Raw genomic sequence first — 22,421 nt, 5'->3', positions numbered from 1 at the left:
GAATTATAGAGTCACCTAATATGATGTAGTCTGGTGAAGATGTAAATGGGCGGTCCATGTTGATTGAGATCGATGCAGCCGATCTCGTGTGGAGTGACAGGTTGTTGGACACAGCTGGAACTGATGAGGGAGGGGGAGGGTCAATCCGATCGGGAGCAGTGGACACTGCACCTGGCGTTGTTGGGTGGATGACCGAGAGGGAGACGTCAGGCGTGGGGAGACTTGGTGGAAGAAGACGGGGCCGTTTTCCTTCACGGCCGCCGTGTCCAGGTATGGGGGTCGATGTGAGGGAGCGAGTCGAGGAGCCCGAAGAGGAGTCAGGGCTGGAGCGTTTCCCTGGACGGGACAGCGAGCCGCGGTGCGGCGGTGGATTCCTGGGAGAGTTTGCCGCTGAGTCCTGGAGCGGAGCGTAGGGATTTGAGCATGGGAATATATCAGCCAAGCTGCAGGCCTCTGATCCGGACGGGTCGAAGAAAGACAGCCTCCGATGTTGTTGATTCTTGACCACAGAGACCCAGGAGGCAGCGCGTACGGGCCCCGGTTTGAGCTTGCCGGTACCCGAAACACTACCCCCCGGCCTGTGGACGGCCGCGGCGGTGGCGGCGGCGGCAGGCGCCTGGAGTACGGCGCTAGCACTCGGGGCTGCTAGGGTCTTCAGTCGGTCCTGGAGGAGAGATTGTCGGGTGAGTAGATCGTTCACCAGGCTCTTGATGGAATGGAGCTCATTCTTGATGGCACACATTTCCTCCGTCCTTGGAGGCATGATTCCCGTGTAGAAGCTAGCATCTAGGCTAAAAACAAACCACAGCTAGCTAGCCCCTAGCTAAAACTGGCGTCTAGGTTAAAGACGAACCACAGCCAGCCAGCTAGAGGCACAGTTCAGGATATTAATGAAATAAAATAATTTATAATCCTGATCACTGAGATCGCATAGGAGATGCGAGAGGGTATATCACCAATTTAAGATCCAGGAGTTGGTCAAATGCTGATAGCGTAGAAACTGGTAAAAAGTTGTTAAAATGTTTCCTTGTGACAGAGCGTTTCGCAGAGCGTCTGTCACCAAGCAGGGAGGTTGGTCAAGTAAACAAGGCACATTGAGGCTTGGTCATATCAAATAAAGAGATAAGCATTATTTTAAATTGTTGGTAGCCATTCATTTTTCATCAAGTCAAGTGGGAAAAAGTCCTCAAGACAGGATGCCCAGAGGGTCCATACTGAATAATACATTTGTTATTTTAAAGATATCACACTGTTAAGTAGTTCTCTAGGTCCATCCATTCAAGTTATATACCGTAGTTTCAAATGACACGGTTTATTAACTTTCAGCCTAAGCAGATGCACTGGTGGTGGAATACTATAGTTACTTCACAAGATTCTAATGGATTTAATCAAGTCCATATCAGGGAAATAGTATCATTTTTGGAGTTAAAAGTGAATCCCAAATGCATCATAGCTGTCCTGAATACTTCAAGGATGTGATTTTCTTGGAAATCGGGCCACACGTTTTGTATGAAGAGCTCCTCATCTGTGGAGGTGGTTTAACACTGCTATTACAGGTTTGGATTATTATTTGTCTTGGGCCGACACTTACCACTTTCAATCATGCATGGCAACTCTGAACCTATCTAGACTTTATCCAGAGGAACTGTATGTGAGAAAGCAAACGTCTGAATCAGTTGGACTGGACATGCAACAGACGCTGCCAACTCTCCAGAGTCTAGTACAACGTCGGTTTAATGTCTTATTGAGCCCACAGAGCAGGTCATTGTCCACAGAATTCACAGCGAGCAAGTGGGCGTATTTATACACAAAGACGCCTTGACATAACAAAAATGTCTATCTGGAGAGACGACACAATTTGTGATATTCTGCCTGTGAAGGCAAATGCCTATAAATCTGTCAAATTCAACAAAAGCCAAGATATTCGGTTATTGTTTATGACCAAATTACAAACTGGCTATGTGATTGCGGTGTAATCTGAGCCAGGCACCACCTCTCACATATACAGTATATTGTAAAAGTATTTTCAGTAAGAGCATATCTGCTGAGGACAACCTCCCGTTTTGTGCTATGTATGAGACGACAACTCTGTACAATGTTTGGACCTGATTTTCCAGACATTGGCTAGATATGAGAAAATGGATTTAGAATGTGGGAAAAGGCCTCTACCTGCATCTTGGTTTGCAGCTTGCAAGTAGCATGTGGCCCCAAAGAATGCAAACAATGCATTTAGCCGGAAAGTGAAGGAAAAATTAAGTAAAACGTTTCCCAAAATGTTTCTGGTGTTGGAGACTGACATACTAAAAATAAAAATGTCAACATGTCCCTATTGCTGCCATGACGCTCTTATAATACAGTAGATGATAATTAGTTGACACATTTTTAGCTACATTATTGAATTTCCCCTAAGGCAATAGCTCATAAATTAACTTGAGGTCATCTCAAGTTCAAACAGTCTACAACATAGTTCATAAACAAGACGTGGCCTCACAGAATGTCCAGAGCAAAGGAGTTGTTGCTGCTGTGTTCAACAAAACAAGAAAAGGCTCTGACCTGACTGTTAATACTGCATCAATGCAACACTACAAACGATAAAGGCTGCATCTCAGATCCTTAAATTAAATCCTCATTTCCTATACAGTACATGCATCCTTTCCTTGTATGTTAGTCCCTCCCACTGAGGAAACATAGAAGAGGAGAGAGGAAAGGATGAACATTTGGGACGTCAATTCCTCTGAAGTGTCATGTCGTGCGACGTCCATTTCTGATGACAACATCACAGGTGATAGGCCTGTAAGGGCTATTAGCGACATTAAGCAGACCGTTTCTACTACCGCAACGTGAGGTGGGACTACGGCTTTTATGACGTAATCGCCGTAGCGATCGAAATGGTTAAGCAAAGCCTCGGCGGCGACGGGTTCCCACCCCTTTCATTGAACGCTTTGGTTCCCATGGCGACGCGCACACGCAGCAGACGGAGTAGGCGCTACGTGGGAAGGGACCTTCTGCCGTAGTAGAGACGGCCGCGGCGACGGCAGGTGTATCATATCGAGCGCGGATCATTTCCGATTACCGTTGTCATCTGCCGTTGCCGTAGCGTTGCTTAAACTGGCTAATGTCAGCTGGAGGGGCGTCATGCTGCTCAGCTTGCAAACACTCCCTGGTAGGAAGCATCAAGGTTTCCTACAGTACCTCCTCATTGATGCCTCCTGATCCTATTTCCTATGTCCTACGAACAGGCATAAGAGACTTGACACCAGACATAAAAAGCTAGATGCCTCATTCGCCTCTGCAGTTCATTGGAGCCACGTGCAACAATTGTAGTCCGGACTTCCTGGAAAAACCAAGGGATCGCTGCCAGTCTAGCCTCGGAAACCCAGGCTTCTTTTGACGATCGGAAGAAAAAGAAGCCTGGGCGATCGTGTTATGATCACTGTTGGAGGAAGTGTAGAATTTCCCTAACCAATCAGAGCGCAGAGAACGTCGCACCGAATGTGTTGACGTCATGACGCAGCAGCGTTCTCTGCGCTGAGCAGAGGAGCAGAGGGGGGTGGGGGGGGGGGGGGGGACACATGCTATTGGCCAGAGACTCGCGGAGAGATTCGCCACGCCTGCCCATCTGCCTACACAAACTGGTCCGCGTTAGCTCAGAGTGCTGCCAGTCAAGTGACTACTGGCCAATCACAACACGTCTTTTCTTTGACTTATCAATCCATCCATTTGGCCTACTGGTCTTGATGCCTGGCGGCGTCGCCGGTTCGATTCCCGATCCGGACGACCTTTGCCGCATGTCTCTCCCCATCTCTCCCCTGTTTCCTGTCAGTCTACTGTACTATCCAATAAAGGCATAAAAGCCAAAAAAGAAATCGTAAAAAAAAAAAAATCCATCCATTTCCTGATGTTGGCCGACCGAATTCTAATAGAGCTAGGATGTAGGAGATAGGACAGATCAGAATAAGGACCTGAGACGCAGCCAAAGTGTGGCTGAAAACAGACAAGCCCTTTGCTAGTTCCGATGTCAATGTAAAGTGATTTCCTGTTCCTCGTCTTCGTCATCATCCTCACCTGCGGCCGTGTCCTCGCCCTCATCTCCGTTCTGCCGCAGCAGTGGCAGCTCCAGCTCTGGGCTCTTACTGCTTAACTGTCTTAACGTGGGGCCCTTGTCTGAAAACCAGGAAAACCATCACAAAAGATTGGAATACACTACTAAGAAGGACCATGGTCTGGCAAGTTCAGACTGATTCACAGTATACATGTTATGGCCAACCATTCTTCCAAAGCATACTGTGGCTTGGTTGATTTTAGTTTTAGGAAACTATAAAAATCTATTCCATAGACTTGACATTTGCAAAATAATAGCAATCTTACTTTTGTTATAGTAAGTCTTGAGGCCAATATGCACAGATATGCCAGACAGGCACACAGCAAAACCCATCCAGTTGATAGCAGTCATCTTGTCTCCCATAAAGCCAGCTGCCAACAGCAGAATACAGACCTCCTGTAGTGATAAACGAAACCAGTAAGTTATGTAGAATTAGGGCAGGTCAATATACAAAATAAAAGGACCATATCACACTGCTCCTGATTTACCTTTCAGTTATCTGTTGATGGTTGTCATATAAAAAAACTGTTATTATGCTAACCCATATTGACAGCAAAAGTACCCGTCTGTCTCCAGTATTTCAAGTGTTCTCCATGTTTGTACAATTTCTATGACTCATTTCAAGGGCAAACACCAGCTTTGTATGCCCTTAACAGTCTCTGATCGCCATTTCATCAACCTGATTCTTATCAAGCACATTACCTTGAAGATCCCCGCTATGGAGAGAGTGAGGCTGGAAGTTCGGGACACAAGCAAGAACTCTGAGAAGCCCAGTCCGAAGGCCAGCCCGCCGCCGACACTCAGAGTGAGCAGTGAGTACAGCAGAGGGGAGAGGTGTGTCACACGGAACAGCCTCTCTGAGGTGCTCAGGCTCAGCCCTGCAGGAAGATACACAGGACAGAAATTAACGATGAAGAAACAGCCTCTCACAATCCCTATTGGTTCACATGCGTTAACAGCACATTAAGCGAATCAATCTTGACATCTCAGGTAGGTACCTCGACGCTATGTTTATAGATCAAGGGTTAACCAGCAGGCTCTAGCCTGGAAACCAGACCAATCTGCCATTGGCCATGCCAGGCTAAGCAGGCCCAGATTGTGTCACCCTATAGGAGGCTCAAAGAAAACTACATTTAACACCGCAGGGCAGGCAAGGCAAAAATCTTGCATCTAAGCAAGAAAACAAAAGAACATCACAATTAGTGTGTGTGTGTGTGTGTGTGTGTGTGTGTGTGTGTGTGTGTGTGTGTGTGTGTGTGTGTGTGTGTGTGTGTGTGTGTGTGTGTGTGTGTGTGTGTGTGTGTGTGTGTGTGTGTGTGTATTGAATAGATTACATGACCACATACAGTAAAAGACCATACTGTATCTCACAAGAGGCAAAGGGCAAAGATTGACAAAATGCTGCCAAAAGTGTGCCTCACCTTCGTTAAAGAAGAAGAGTGGAAAGAGGCCCAAGAACATGAGAGGCTGTAGATGGTACATGGTGTCGATTGGGTTCTGGAGGCCTGGAGGGAATAGGATGGGTGAGAGAGAATGTGAACATTTAAGACATTCAGTTATCTTCGTCCAAAATATATTCTAGGGATATTTTATAATTAACTAAGCAATAACTCTTGACATGCAATGGTAGATTTATTTTCACACTGCGCTAAACAATGCCTTATCTGTTATATACACTGACAACAAACTATGGCCTGAAAACCATAGTTTTATTATTACCCATTTCATGACATCATGACACAATTTAACCAAAAACATTATGGGTTATAGTGACTATAAAACAGAGAAGAACATCAATGCGGTACAATGAGTAGTTCGAATTCAACCGTGTTATAAAAACTCAGGGGCACTTATCTTCTAATGTTCTGTGAATTTTAGTCTTGTTTTTCCATGAGTTGATCCCGGAATTAAATTACTGTGCAGTTTAATTAAAATATGACAATCTGAACTAGTAAATGTGTTTGTTGCTGATGCTGATTACAGAGCACTGACTCGTCTCTACTGACCTAGTTCTGCTTTCTGCATGAGGATCTGAGTAAGGGTCCAACGGATTCCTCCTATAAAGGAGGCCAGCAGTACCATGATGAACCCCTCCAGGTTGAACTGGGTCGACTCGTAGGTGAACATGAACAGGCCACTTGCGATCAACAAAACCACAACAATCAGGAATGGATTCTAGCAGGTGGGAATAAAGAAGAGGGGATGTTTTGAATAACATTATTATTGCAATTTCCACAGCACATCTCAAACATTTGCAAACTTCCACAGATTTCCGAGAGCAGGAACTTGTAGCTTGTAGTTGTAGTATTTTCTTTTCTTAGATATTTTTTAGGCTTTTAGGCCTTTATTTATACAGTAGTAGAGTAGGTAAGGTAGACAGGAAACAAGGAGAGAGAGACGGGAGTGACATGCCGCCGGGATCGAACCCGCAACACGCTGTCAGGCATGAGAGCCCATGTGGTATGCGCCTGGACCGTTAGGCCAGCGGACACCCCGCCAGTTGATGAAACGTTATGGTTATAGTTATAACTTCAAAATAGTTTTGGAAGAAAGACCATAAAGAGATGTGTCTGAATTTTGTATCAAGATTATCAACTGTTTAATTTTGACAGGTATGTTTCTCAATACGGAAAACCAAATTTGAACAACATCCCGCTGAACACACAGGTATTTGTGGTCATGCAACCGTGGTGTAGGTAATTTACAGTATATGTTCGCTTTTTAGCTTTAAGTGTATACGTTTACAAAAAAAAAAGTTGTGTACATTTGATTACCTTACCGAACAAAACGTGAAAGTATAATAAACTTTTATGTGCCACAGAGCTTATTTTAACCAGTATACTTTTTTGTCAAGGGAACCAGTAAGACACAAACTTCCTCCTCCTTCCTAAAGAAATACACACGTCACTATTGGGTTGTGAGGTGTGGTTAGGGGTTAATCCTCTTATCCAGAAATATTTTCTGATTTCAAAAATCGTTGGAATTCGTACACAATGTACACATGTTCACAATTGGGACGCCAAGGTTAAAGTGGTTACGTGTCTTTCTCGGGGACACTTAACGAGGCAACACAAAGCCTGGAAGAGCTGAGGATCGAACAGGGGACCTTTATGTGAGCATTGCATTTCAATGTGTGTGTCACGCGGATTAAATCAAATATAATGTGATTCATTAGTGGGTTGGTCACTCACTGGCTCCTCCAGTTTGAAGACAAGGGAGAAGAAGAGGATGAAGAGCACAGCTGTAGACTTGGTCATGGTGTACCTTCAGTGACAAAAAGATCATGTACGTTACAGTATGTCAATCAAAACGTCAATCCACTTCCACCCACAAACCTACAGTACTGTATGTACATTTCTTCAAGGTCTAACAAATGTCACTTAAAGATGCACAATCGCAGACAAAGACCTTATGATTACCAGTGGAAAAGGGGGGGTGCATTGTTTATGTCATTTCCAGCTACAGATGAATGGTGTGCCAGGTCAATAATTAGTTGGTGTGTTGCAGGCTTAAACAAGTGTAAAAAAAAAAGTGTATGACATGTTTTTCTGCTGCAAGCATTGTCACATCTTAATTAGAGTAAAATCCTCGCTTTTTAGCTGCAAATCTCAAATGTGTATTTAAGGTGTCTAATAATTCAAGCACATGTACAAACTTACAAACTGATAGTGATGAAAAGTAAGCTCCAGTTGGAAAGTGCGATGTCCAGTGCCGTCGCCAGGGCTGGATAAGAGGAACACATGATACGTTGATCACACAGTATGACCACACACCTACTGTTTCAACACACTGATTATCATAGGTAGTTGAAGAACTAGCCTATGCTGTGACTGAGAAGTACAAATGAAGGGTTTTTATTTTACGTATTTTGTTAAATATGACCACATGAGCCACATGAACTCTAGCCCACCAGCGCATGTCATAATAGACAAAACATTCTGCAAAAATAGGCAAACATTCTGCATAAATAGCTGAACTACAAGCTCTTGCTGCAGCGCATGGTGAGCTTGTACTTCGGCTATTTGGTATAGAGGAAAAAAGACGGGGCCCAAGTATAGATCCTGGTCAACTTAAATACAGTATACTACATGTGGCTATTAATGGTGGATAACTGAATAGGCAGTTATGGACAGATACATTTACATTGTATTATTTGCTAATAATTTTGCACAACAGCCACATCTGAAATCTGATATAAAGTGGTCTGTCAGTCTATGGACTTTAGTCAACGTCTTTACGTACTGAAGAGCACAGTTATGTCAGTTAGTCAATGAACATGATAAGAGCTGACTATCTTGCTTCACCCATTTTACTACTCTGTCAATACTTTGTCCAAGTCTCTAAATATGCAATTCAAGTACATGATACTTTGTCCAAGTCTCTAAATATGCAATTCAAGTACATGATACTGTGTCCAAGTCTCTAAATATGCAATTCAAGTACATGTGGAATCTTAACTACTTAAACTCTATATACTGCAGTTGACTGGGGTCCCAAGGGGTCTATACCCATGTGTTTTTCCCTCAACACCAAATTAACCTAAATAGCCGATAAACCAAATCACAACAGCAACACTATGCATTGTGAGCTTTTACATTGTCTATTTTCAGTAATGTTTGCCAAATTTGGACGAATGTTCGCCTATTATGAGTGACGTGCCCAGAATAGGGACGCTAGGGTTCACGTGGTTAAGTCGAGTTTCATGACTTTGTCACACGCTGTCCACCAAACCTCACCTGTGGGGGCCACCTTGTAAATGTAGACCTTCCAGCTGAGAATGACACGGGGTTTCCCAGTCCAGCACAGCATGCAGTGCCGTGTCAGGGTTGAGAGGCAGAAAATGATGGTAAGGTGAACCAAGGTCATGAAGAGAGGGTAGTGGAAACCCTGAAGAAGGTAAAAACAATATTCAAACCGAATAGCCCCAGCTTACAGAGTAAAACAACAGGGCTTCCTGGCCAGAGAGTCACATATAGAAATGCAGTTTCATCTCACCTTCATCAGCCATTTGTTAGATATGAGGTTAGTAGGCTACACCTACATATGAATTCTGAACATGAACAAACAATATATCCTTGAAGACACTGGGCCACGTTCACCTACCCATTATGTTTCCCGACTACTACACACACTGACCAGGCCCGGCTGGTGCCCACAATGGCTGAGGGTGCCCCCCTTTTAAGTGAGGATGCCCATATATTTGAAAATGTTTTATGTCCAATAAAGCGCGGCAGCTGCAGCGGCGCCCCCTGTAGCCTGTCTATATATAGACTGTGCCCACTGCGCAGGCAATGACAGCCAGACAATTAAACCAACCATATTAGCAAAACAATCGGAAGCTTTGTTTTATTATTGCGACCGTAATAATAAGTCCGTCCGTCAGTCAGTCCGTCCGTCTGTCCCTCCGTCACGTCACTCGTCACACGTCACACTTTCCCCCTACTCATATCTCCGCCACCGTTGGCCCGATCCATGCCAAAATTTCCACACAAACTCCTTGCCTGCCAAACTACAACCTCCAAGGACCCCCGGAGCTCGACCCCAGGTGTAAAAAATGACCAAATGTGCAAAAAAGACCAAATGCACACGGGGAATTCCCGGGGACCACCGACACCTGGTGCTCCAGAACGGATGCAAAAGTGGTGGCGTCCCCAGTGGAGGACCCCCTCCACTGCAGCGCACATAAAATGCCGTAACTCGGGCTAGGAGCGACCGGGAGAGCCGGGGCCGGTACCTATTCGTCCGCTTCGGCGGCGCGGAGACCCCACCCCTCACTTCTCACATGGCCCTCTTCTAGCGCCACCATGAGGCCGATTCTTGCAAAACACATTTTTGGACACTGCTCCTACAATTTTTGCCCTAAAATCACGCAAATCGCTACACAGTATGTCTACACTCATCTCATCAACATGGATCTGTCCCATATAGCGCCACCTTCAAGCCGATTTTTAAAACACATTTTTGGACACTGCTCCTACAATTTTTGCCCTAAAATCACGCAAATCGCTACACAGTACGTCTACACTCATCTCATCAACATGGATCTGTCCCATTTAGCGCCACCTTCAGGCCGATTTTTTTAAACACATTTTTGGACACTGCTCCTACAATTTTTGCCCTACAATCACGCAAATCGCACAGTATCTCTACAGTCATGTAATCAAAACGCATCTGTCCCATCTAGCGCCACCATCAGGACGATTTTGGAAAGACATTTTTTTGGCCTATTTGTGGAGATAAGCGACCAGCGGTCGCTTATCTCCCGATTAGGGAGTCTTACTGGTTATATTTGATATTATCTTGATAAGTTCCTCCCACGCTGAGAAAGGCTTGACGCCGAAAAGCTATGCAAAAAGTAACGGCACACAATTCAAATACAATTCAAAGGTGATTTATTGGGTTATTGATATGAGAAAACATCTTTTTACATTGCCAAGCAAGAGTCAAAATATAATAAAAACAGTTAAAGAAAACGGGGAATGTATAGCAGCATTATCAGATTTATATCTATAAAACAGTATGCTTCTCAATAGTAAAAAGTAAAAAATAGTAAAAATGTATAATAGTAAATGGTATAATAGTAAATATGAATGGTATTTCATATTTCATACTGCTACTTTATAGCCTGTATATAGACTATTAACACATTAGGACAACATGTGACATAGTCCTGTTTACACAATGCTGTACCCCCTGCCCCCTCCAACTGTATATACAGTTCCCCTTTTTCTACTTTTTTATTGTATTACTATTTTGATACTTGCTTAGGCAATATAAACGTATGTGTCTCATGCCAAAGGCTCCTTTACATTGAATTGGTATAATTGACAAGAAAATGTTGAGAAAAATATTAAACATAGGTCTAACCTGGGGGGGGGCTAAGTTAACCTATAGTCAGCCCCCCACACGTCACACGTGCGTGCATGCATGTCATGTGCATGCAAATGTAGGAGCCAAACAAAAGCTTTGTTTACCATTGGCCGACTATTAACACCTTTTGGCTTCACTAATGAGTGAGGAGGGGAGGCGCAAGCTGCAGGTTCTCTCAAAGCTAACATGCCATTGTTAGCTAACTTAGAAGACAAAACGAAAAAATAAATAAAATAAAAAAGATAACTTTTTCTAAATCTCATCTGAGGGTGCTCCACTTGAAAACTGAGGGTGCTTAGCAGGACTGAGCACCCCTGTGGAACCGGGCCTGACACTGACAGACCCACTGACTGGCTGGCACGAAACAGCAAGTTTTACGTGCGCTGCAGTACCGGGCGGCGCCACCAGGCGGCGCCGTCAAGTCCAAAAATACTTGACACTCGATGAGCTTTTATTCTGAAACGTCGAAGCTCCGTGGAGCTGGGCTGCGAGCTGCTCTTGACCCATAGAGTTATAATAATTATAAATATAATAAACATAATAAGCCACAAGTATAATAAGCAAGTGTAAATATAATTATTATAATAAATATAATCAAATCCGGCCGCCTGTGGAGGTCATGTGACGTCTCTGCCTTGTGGAGGTGACGTCACATCCTGCCAAGCGTTGAGGTGCGTCCAATCTGGGAACCCATCGTCAAAGAAGAAAGGGCGACACCTATCGGTCGGCCTCTCTTCCTTTGACTCTGGGACCAACATAGAAAGGGGCGGGGATACATGGAATTCCCCGGTTGAGAACGAATTTTAAAACTAGTTCCGCTGTCCGCCCCCTGTTTTGGTTCCCTCCCGAAACTACTACAGCGGAACTGCTACTCTACACACACGGAACACAACAGACAACAACAACAACAACAACGACGCAACATGGATGCTACTGTGGACGAGGGTTCAAGTCCAAAAATACTTGACACTCGATGAGCTTTTATTCTGAAACGTCGAAGCTCCGTGGAGCTGGGCTGCGAGCTGCTCTTGACCCATAGAGTTATAATAATTATAAATATAATAAACATAATAAGCCACAAGTATAATAAGCAAGTGTAAATATAATTATTATAATAAATATAATCCAAGACTACCTGGCTGCAGACACTAGGGTCCTGTTGATGTCCACGGGAGACAGGAACATCAACAAGTGGCAGGAAGTGACCTCACACCTCTTTCTTGCTCTACCCCATGGAGGTTCTGTTTAGGGTTAGGGGGTAGAGTTGGGTTGTCTAAAAGATAAAAGATAACATGTACACATAGCGACAATGCGGCTCAAAGGGACTGTAGTGCCTTGGACTGCAAGGCAGAGACGTCACGTGACCTCCACAAGCGGCATGAAGTCACTTGACACTGTGAGGTCACTTCCTGCCACTTGTTGATGTTCCTGTCTCCCGTGGACATCAACAGGACCCTAGTGTCTGCAGCCAGGTGCTGCTCAATCCGGCCGCCTGTGGAGGTCATGTGACGTCTCTGCCTTGTGGAGGTGACGTCACATCCTGCCAAGCGTTGAGGTGCGTCCAATCTGGGAACCCATCGTCAAAGAAGAAAGGGCGACACCTATCGGTCGGCCTCTCTTCCTTTGACTCTGGGACCAACATAGAAAGGGGCGGGGATACATGGAATTCCCCGGTTGAGAACGAATTTTAAAACTAGTTCCGCTGTCCGCCCCCTGTTTTGGTTCCCTCCCGAAACTACTACAGCGGAACTGCTACTCTACACACACGGAACACAACAGACAACAACAACAACAACGACGCAACATGGATGCTACTGTGGACGAGGGACTGTTTTCTAGCGTGCTTACAAGAGTTTCTCAGTTACACAATATTGAACAATTAAAACCTCTTCAGCACATTTGTTTGAAGTACTTGATAGATCGGCGACGGCGGCGAGATGTGTTGGCATGTTTTGCCGCCTGGATCCTGTTATCCAGCTTTCCCAGAGAGAAGGAACCAAGGACCCCATCGTTTTTACTCCATATGCTGCGCTGAATGAAGTTTGGATGATGTTTCTGCTGCTAACCAGTGACCAAGACACAACGAATTTACCTACAATAAAACGTTTATATAGCCTCCGATGTCGTGGTGTGTTGCAATACAGTGGATTGATGTTTTAAATCAATATTGGATCTTATGATAGGGTACAACTGTATGGCTAACTGCAGTAAGCTAGCGTGTTAGCATTCGGCCGTCATGTTTTCACTTTTCAGGTCGTCTTTTTAACATAACAAAAGACGCCTGCAGCTGCCTTATATTACTCTATAAATCTATCTGTGATGTGTGATTTTAGTAATACTAGCGTGCTTAGGCAATGAATAGGCAGTAGTAGGAAAAGTACTCGCATTCTTTACTATCATGCAATACTGCATGTAAGTGGAAGTCTTGTATTCAAAATGTACTTGAGTAAAAGTATTGGTATCAAAATGTAGCCTACCAAAAGCAGAAAGTAGTAACCCCACTCAATGTACCCATTGTGCAGAATGTAACCAAGGTGTTCAAATAAGTGATATTTTTCAATATCTTGTCCTGTGTCACAAAAGATGATGTTATACTATGAAATAATTATAAACAGGTCGTTTTTATTTATAGAATCTCTCAATAACAGACTTTTTCCTTGTATTTGATGGTTAGCCGTATTGTTTATAGAATAAGCCCTACAGTTACATTGCATTTATTTAGTCCTACTGGATACTACGTTTACAATGTGTATGATTCTATGTATAATAAACATTTGGTTTGATTAACTATCGTTCTATGCACAGATAATGTTGCTTAATGTGTATGCCTATGGTACTGTTAATATTTAATGTTAATGTTAGTATGAAGCTAATTATAAAGCTTACGACTCTGTTTAGCATACATGCGATCTGCATTTAAATAAGCTGTGTTGGAATGTGTCAAACTGTCAACAATGGCTTGTGAAAATCAAAGAATGCCACTTTCAATGTGAAACCCATTTGGATTGAAGTGGCGGGTCATTGAATAATTTGCTTTATTTATAGTAGCCTACTTTATATCAGAAACGAAAATGTACAGTTAAGCTACACAAGGAATATGTCTGTGTACAACTTGATGATGGGTAAGATAAAATGTATAGGCACAATCAGGGACCGTTATTGAGACGTTGTCAAATAATTCACTGAACGCTTCGTCCCAGAAGGCCTCATGAAGCTGCGACCTCGAGTGATGCGTGAAGTACCATTCTAGAGGTGGGTCTCCTGCCAACAATGCTATGAATACAGCAAACGGCCGGAACGGATTCTTTAAAAGAAATCGAGTGATGTACATGTTTTTGGCCATGCGCTTTATAAATGTATGCTTTACTTTCTCAAAAGAGTATACAATCGTAATCAGTGTAGTAAAAAGTACTCAAATGTTTTACTTAAGTAAAAGTATCAATACTGCAATGTAAAAATACTCTGTTCCAAGTAAAATTCCGTTTCAAAATGTACTTGAGTAAAAGTACACAAGTATTGGCATCAACTTATACTTATAGTAGAAAATGTTTGAAAAAGGCAGATCTATAAGCTCACAAAACGTCGCGATGCGACACGTTGTGAGATTGTAGATCAGCTATTTTTAAATAGCCTGTCTAGGAATAAAATAGGGCTAGTTGATTAATGTATGTTTTATAATATAATAGTTTAATACATGAGTCTTTTAGACTAGAAGTTGCAACGTTTACATTTACTCTATACCAATAATAACAATACACTATAATCTAAATTCATATATTGCTGCACTTTACTGTAGAATAACAAATGTAGTTCGTTATTAATGTAGGCCATTCTTCCTTCCATTTAATCCTATTGTTATGCACAACGATTTCCAAAAGCATTCTTTGATTGTGCAAATAATTGAAAGTGGCAATGTGAAACCCATACATTGTGTGGAAAACCGGGTGGGTCAATGAATATTTAAATGGGGCAATTCGCTTGTCTATGTAGACTACAGAGGGATTTATTTAGCTGCACAAGGAATATGTGTACAACTAAGATGGGTTTGTTTCCATCTGTGAGGGGGACGCATTAAAGACGCACACATTAGATCACACCCACGATGTTTGATTGGTCAAAAGCGCTGCCTGTCTCCAGAACTGGGTTCCGCCCCAAATCCCTTCTGTGATTTTCGTGTGTGACAGACTCGAGAGATTAAGGTGCGTCAAATCCTGCCAGTTGTCGAGGAGCAGCATCCAGCACGCCTCCAGCCCGAGAAGCTATTAAACGTTACTAACGTTACTACTTGTCTTTGTGTTGGGGTGGTTTTTGCAGTCTGTTCATTCACTGGGTAAATACTTGTCTGCTTGTTCCTTTAATGTCATAATAAATAAACATGTCATCTCCATTACAATTATTTACGGTTTGACATGGAGTTTGTCCATGCACATAGCAATGTAGCACGCTAGCTAACGCTAGCCTACTAGCTAAGCTAAGCTAATTATTGTTATCATTATACAATTTGCAATTTAGGCATTTAGTAGACGCTCTTAATCCAGACTTACAATAAGCAAGGTAATACACCTACCTTGCTTATTGTAAATCGCTCTGGATTGATGTATTATGTCAAATGTCAAAAAACACAAAAAACATTCCTTGGGCAAGAAATGGACCCCACAAAACTATGGTTTAGTTGGATGAGTCATCACTTTTCACAGTTGTGTAGGGTCCATTTTTAGCCCCAGGAATGTTTTTCGTGCAAAACAAATGCTTGCAATGGATTCAGAATCATGAAAACCCCCTAGATAGACCCCCTCGCATGCTATTTAAAGAACATTGTTTGGGGGGTCTTTTTTCCCTAGTATGGTAAGTGAATTAGAGCCACCAGATCCCATGGGAAAAGTGCTTGGGACCGTCAATTTTTTAATTCGGCGCACAAAAATACCCCTAGGTGCACATGCTTTTTTTTTTCATGCTTTCTGCCGGAAGTGAACACATTAGCCTATTTTTGTTACATATTTCTCCCACTATGGTGTGTGTGGGGAGGGGTATTAAATGTAAACTTGTGTGTGTGTGTGTGTGTGTGTGTGTGTGTGTGTGTGTGTTGTCCAGGTGCATGTGCAGGGCATCAACCACCTTGGGATCGGGTTCAAGACCACTAAGGAACGCGCCCAGGAAACAGCTGCCATGGACTTTGTCCTCTACCTGCTCAGAACTGAACTGAATAGGCGGGTCAGTATCAGTAATGCTCTGTTTTTATATACAACGCTCAAACAATAACTCAGGGGTCTTCAACAGGGGGTCCGGGACCCCCAGGGGTCCTCAGAATTACTACAGGGGGTCCTCCAAATCTTTGTGTGATAGGAGTCTGGACTAGGGTTGTACGGTTTCCATTTTTTCTAAACCCCGGTTTAGGCTCCCCAAAAAAACCCGGTACACGGTTTTGCACGGTTTTATACATTTCAAGTTTGAACATGCTTTTATCTGGTCTGAGATGACGGGACTCCCCTTTTCAGTCCACGTTTATCAAAAAAGCACCTCGGTTAAGGTAAGACACGCCCGTGAAAGCTTGTGATTAGCTGCGCGGGGGTGCCCAAAGTCGGGGGGATGAACATGTACTATTCTGGCTCCTGGTTTACAACTTCTATCAGCACTGAGTCAGCTCAAGCGGACATCGCTCGCTTTAACTTGCTCGACGGTGTCTCACGTGGATCAGGTCCGCTTGAGACGGCGTGCCTCTGTCGTCTCTACTTTAACCGAGGCTTTGATAAATGCGGACTGATAGACGGATAGACCTGCAAAAAAGGGACTCCCTTTCTTCCCTTTATTCTTTATTCTTTATTAGGATCCCCATTAGCTTCCACGAAGTGGTCGCTAGTCTTCCTGGGGTCCACACAATAATTCATACAATAAAAACAGACAATAGTAAAATGTTGCTATCTAAAATAGACAAAAATCAAGTTAATAGCAAAAACAGTGACATCTCTCTGCATAAAAAACAGAATAACCAATAATCACAAATACAGTGTTTACACAAAATACATTTAAATAAAAATAAGGTACAAAAGTAGAAAAAACACCAACATCTATGAAGGACTTGTCAATTTATGTTTGAGTAACCTTTTAAAAGAAAATCTGCTTGTGGTATGTCTTAAATTTATAGGGAGCATATTCCAAGCTGAAAAGGCTCTGTGAAGAACAGTTCTCAGCATACTATTCTGGTTGTGACTTGGCACAACCAGATGACCTGAGCTCACTTGACGGGTATAATGTTCATGACAGAAACCTGAAAATAATATCTGTTCATGAAAAAAGTGTGGTGTGTTGTTCCACATAGCATTATGCATGAACATCAAAAGGCTATATTTTAGTTTCACCTCTACGGTTAACCATGATAATTGTTTATGCATCTCACATACATTGGTACGGAAAGAACAATTTAAAACCAATCGAGCTGCTCTATTCTGAGCGATTTGAAGTTTCTTCATGTGTTTCTCAGCAGCATTAGACCAAATAACAGGGCAATAGTCCAGGTGTGATAAAACAAGTGACCGAACAACTTCACTCATGACAGAAGATGGAACATAAGCTGAGCATTTTCTAGAAACTGCAATGCCCCTACCCATCTTTGCAACAATATGATCAATATGATCAGACCAAGACAATAAATCATCTAATTTCACACCCAGTAATTTGACCCGAGTTACCTGCTCAACTGATATCCCATCTACAAGTAAATCAAGTGCAGTGGCATTAGCAAGAGCATACCGACTCCCAAATACAATGGTTTTAGTTTTAGCAATATTTAACACTAGTTTGTTCATTCTAACCCATTTGGTAATGTTATTCAACTCAACCTGCAGATTCTCTCTCAGCACAAGTGAAGTTGGTGATGCACAAAACAATGTCGAGTCATCAGCATACATAATTAAATCTGCATTTTTAACAACATAAGGTAAATCATTTATAAAAATTGAAAATAACAGTGGACCTAAACAACTCCCCTGCGGAACGCCACAAGATATGTTCCCGCTGGAAGAAAAACTCCCATTAAAAAACACTCTTTGTGTTCTGCCAAAGAGGTAGCTCTCAATCCACTCTAGTGATATGGGTGAAAAACCATAACATTTGAGCTTAGCAATGAGAATGCTATGATCAATTACATCAAACGCAGCAGTAAAGTCCAAGAGCACAGCCCCAACCAGTAAGCTGTCATCAATAGATTTTAACCATTTGTCTGTCATGTGCACTAATGCAGTGCTGGTAGAGTGCCCCGGTCTATATGCATGCTGTGCATTTGTAAGTAATCCATTGTTATTCCCTTGAATTCCCTTGACAGCTACTATAGCGACAAGTTGGCTAACGAAGCCGTTAGCTCAGCCGTATGACTGTGTCGCGTGCCAAAAATAGCAGATCTACAAGCTTGTGGTTCGTCAACCGTGCACCGCATTGTGAGCTTGTAGATCCACTGTTTTTCACTACAAGCTAAGCCTCGCCTCTGTAGTCTGTATTTGGTTAGAGCTGTCGCATTTCTTTTGAGACCAGGTGTTAATGATGCGTGATTTCGGCTGCTTCCGTAAACACGTTCACAATCACATGTGTATGCACAATCAGATGCGTGCGGCGGCGGACGTCACACATGCGGTTTTGCCGGTTTGGCTTACGAGACCGTCAACATTTTATAACACCGTATTATACCGTTAAACCGAAATACCGTACAACCTTAGTCTGGACGCATGAGTACTTTACAGCAATGAGATCTTTTCTATTGATTACTCACGCCAGGGAGAAAATAAATGTCCCCATTGATTATGGATGGGGACCCAAATGCATTTGGGTCCCTGTCTGTAATCAATGGGGATAAATGTATTATAATCAAACAATTGTCTTAGACCCACGTTCACATAGGCCCTGAGGATCACACCAATGGGGTCCACCAACATCCTGTGTCGCCCCCACGTTCTGTTTTCAGTAAGTAATGTCTATTGCTTGCTGGATATTAAGTCTCTATTAATGTGGGGTTGTTACTGTATTTTGTCCCATTTATTAATCTATATTCTGCTGTTCATCTGACATGGGGTTGCTCAGCCTACTTTGACTTGCACACATGCGCTGGCATTGACAATCAGATGATTGCTAAGCAGTTCACTTGTGTTAGAGTAAAGCAGTTCCAATGTTCTAAAGGACAGGTTTAGGGTAAATTAACGATGATAAAAAAACATCGGAACATCGGGGGAGAAATGAACGATGTCCGATGTTCTTGTTTGCAGAGGAGGCGCGGGGGCACAGACACACACATACAGTACACACACAGTAACAAACAAACACGCAACGTACATGCACGCACCCCCACCAAGCTGATGACATCGCTGTTCTGTGTGGAAGCAACCGCTCACACACCGAGACACACACACACACGTGCGCACAATGCATGCAGTCACGTTCGCTCGCACTCACAGACAGACACACACAATGTTTGTTGCCATTGTGTGTCCCAAACTCCCAATAGCCAGCAATGCTGTTTTCGTAAGACATGCAGCGGAATAGCAGCGAGCCAGCGATTAGATGTCCTGCCACACTGAACGGTGGCCGAATGGTGTGTGGGCGCCTGGGTGGAGACTTTGAGCCAGGCGCACGCTAGAGATGGGATTTATGGTTCTTTGAAGTGAGCTGGATCTCTGGGATCCGTTCCTTTCAAAGAGCCGTTCAAAAGACTGGCTCAGTTTAGTTACTTTGTAGATTTTGACTATTATTACAAATCAGGCTACTTAAACCCTATATACATTTCTGCCATTTGAAAATAGCCGATCTACAAGCTCACAATGTGTTGCTTGCGAGTTGCGACGCATTTTGAGCTTGTAGATAGCTATTTTCTAATGATTGTTCTACATTTCATTCATTGTAAACATTATTCTGTCTAATGAGTAGGCTTCTTTCTACTATTGGTACTTTAAGTACATTTTGATACCAATACTTGTGTAACCTACTTAACATTTTGAATTTCGAACTTCTAATTGTGGCAGAGTATTTCAACATTGCAATATTGATACTTTTACTAGTAAGTAAAGAATTTGAGTACGTTTTACACCACTGTGTTCATTAGAAAGGACATGCTCCCAGCTACTGCGCACCGGATCCCATCGTTCATTTCAAAGAAGCGTTCTCACATTCTCTCCCCATCTCTCTCTCTCTCATCAGGACGCTTCTCGGACTGGTGGTGCCGCCGCCAGCCATTGCCAGCCCAATTAAGCCTAGCCACTGCAGTATCTGTTGCCAGTTATGGGGCTTCACTGGCTGTCGTGTTGACCGACTCAGCTACTGCGCACCGGATCCCATCGTTCATTTCAAAGAAGCGTTCTCACATTCTCTCCCCATCTCTCTCTCTCTCATCAGGACGGTTCTCGGACTGGTGGTGCCGCCGCCAGCCATTGCCAGCCCAATTAAGCCTAGCCACTGCAGTATCTGTTGCCAGTTATGGGGCTTCACTGGCTGTCGTGTTGACCGACTCTAGTAACATAGGGGCATGGGTTATTCTTGGCTCCAGCACCGCTTCACTTGTCTACGAAATGTTTGTAATGCGTCACTGACCAGGAGACATTCAATTAGACTCAATGGTCTAGACTAATTGAATTCATCTTAGACTCTATCTTAGAGAGGTATTTCTGACATTGTGAAAAAAACAAAGGCATGGTATTCATGCCTTGCATTGTTAAAGAATGTGAGTACGTTTTACACCACTGTGTTCATTAGAAAGGACATGCTCCCAGCTACTGCGCACCGGATCCCATCGTTCATTTCAAAGAAGCGTTCTCACATTCTCTCCCCATCTCTCTCTCTCTCATCAGGACGCTTCTCGGACTGGTGGTGCCGCCGCCAGCCATTGCCAGCCCAATTAAGCCTAGCCACTGCAGTATCTGTTGCCAGTTATGGGGCTTCACTGGCTGTCGTGTTGACCGACTCAGCTACTGCGCACCGGATCCCATCGTTCATTTCAAAGAAGCGTTCTCACATTCTCTCCCCATCTCTCTCTCTCTCATCAGGACGCTTCTCGGACTGGTGGTGCCGCCGCCAGCCATTGCCAGCCCAATTAAGCCTAGCCACTGCAGTATCTGTTGCCAGTTATGGGGCTTCACTGGCTGTCGTGTTGACCGACTCTAGTAACATAGGGGCATGGGTTATTCTTGGCTCCAGCACCGCTTCACTTGTCTACGAAATGTTTGTAATGCGTCACTGACCAGGAGACATTCAATTAGACTCAATGGTCTAGACTAATTGAATTCATCTTAGACTCTATCTTAGAGAGGTATTTCTGACATTGTGAAAAAAACAAAGGCATGGTATTCATGCCTTGCATTGTTAAAGAATGTGGATTTAGATTTTAAAATCTCACAAAAAAAAAACATTTGGAGAAACCCAATGTTGTCCATTGATATTTGGCTTTGATGTGATTTACACATTTACACAATTCTGGCTTGGCCTACAAAACCTGCTGTAAAGTTTACTAAACAATCCTAAATATCCAAGCATTCCATGCTTGGAGGCCTTGTGAAGATGGGGAAAGAATAGCGTTGTAAAAACATTATTTTCTTCTGAGAGATGGAGATGTACAGTGTATGGTTCCACACTACACAGTTGTTTTCCCCTCCTCCATTTCCAGTCCAAACAAGTGTTGTGATGGAGAGGGACTGCTTTTATTTGTGTTCATTTTAGATTTGTATTAATTTTAGGGTACTGGGAACAATGTGTGCACATTTCAGGGAGGAGTGTAGGGAAACGGGGGTAGCAGTTGATGCTAGAGACGCCCTATGCAGCTGGGACTTGACGGCCCTGTTCACATACTCCCATAGCCTCCTGTTCCCTGGGGAGATAAACGGACGCAGTGGGCACAGAGAAACTATCAGAAAGCCTTTTATCATACCCCTTCATACCTGCTTTAGTCGATTTTTTTCATAGCTGCCCCTGTTGCTAGATTTCGGCTGCCCCTGTTGCTAGATTTTGCGGGCTCTCTCATAACTAACACAGTGGATTGTCCTTAGGCTAGTGCGGTTATTTCTTTAGCTTCAAAGTCAGATTTTTTTAATTGGATTGTGTTTACACAACATCCTGAGACCAACCACACCGCTGTTTTGACCTCACAGGCACCCTAACTTGTCAAACAGACCCCTCCCTCCCCTACCTTTCTAGGCTCTCCTCTCCCTGCTCTGGTGCAGAGCAGAAGCCGTTTGACAAGTAAGGGTGCCTGTGAGGTCAAAACAGCGGTTTGGTTGGTCTCAGGACCTTGTGTAAACACAATCCAATAAAAAAATACTAACTTTGAAGCTAAAGAAATAACCGCACTAGCCTAAGGGCAATCCACTATGTTAGTTATGCGAAATCTAGCAACAGGGGCAGCCGAAATCTAGCAACAGGGGCAGCTATGAAAAAAAATCGACTAAAGCAGGTATGAAGGGGTACGATAAAAGACAGATTT

At 43.4% G+C, this 22,421-nt stretch overlaps 1 protein-coding gene and 1 long non-coding RNA gene across 2 annotated transcripts; one reads left to right on the top strand and one right to left on the bottom strand.

Annotated features, from left to right (window-relative positions):
- The first annotated feature begins 558 nt into the window (after positions 1-558).
- LOC308292091 lies at positions 559-20,783 on the top strand. Its single transcript, XR_013962384.1, has 4 exons — positions 559-683; positions 16,064-16,183; positions 18,844-18,922; positions 20,150-20,783. It is a non-coding gene; the product is annotated as an uncharacterized lncRNA (long non-coding RNA).
- Positions 4,019-9,103, bottom strand: LOC308291762 (solute carrier family 35 member C2-like; the record flags this gene model as incomplete). The annotated part of the gene is made up of 9 exons (XM_080733890.1): positions 4,019-4,164; positions 4,369-4,498; positions 4,805-4,980; positions 5,524-5,607; positions 6,109-6,277; positions 7,294-7,366; positions 7,762-7,825; positions 8,839-8,989; positions 9,098-9,103. The coding sequence occupies 9 exons, from the start codon at positions 9,101-9,103 to the stop codon at positions 4,019-4,021; spliced, it is 999 nt and encodes a 332-aa protein (XP_080590016.1).
- Positions 20,784-22,421: the final 1,638 nt, after the last annotated feature.

The sequence above is a fragment of the Nannobrachium achirus genome (assembly GCF_963921795.1).
Source record: "Nannobrachium achirus genome assembly, chromosome: 9".
Lineage (NCBI taxonomy): Eukaryota > Metazoa > Chordata > Actinopteri > Myctophiformes > Myctophidae > Nannobrachium > Nannobrachium achirus.
The sequence above is the reverse complement of the archived record's forward strand: the minus strand, read 5'-3'. Positions and strand labels throughout refer to the sequence as shown.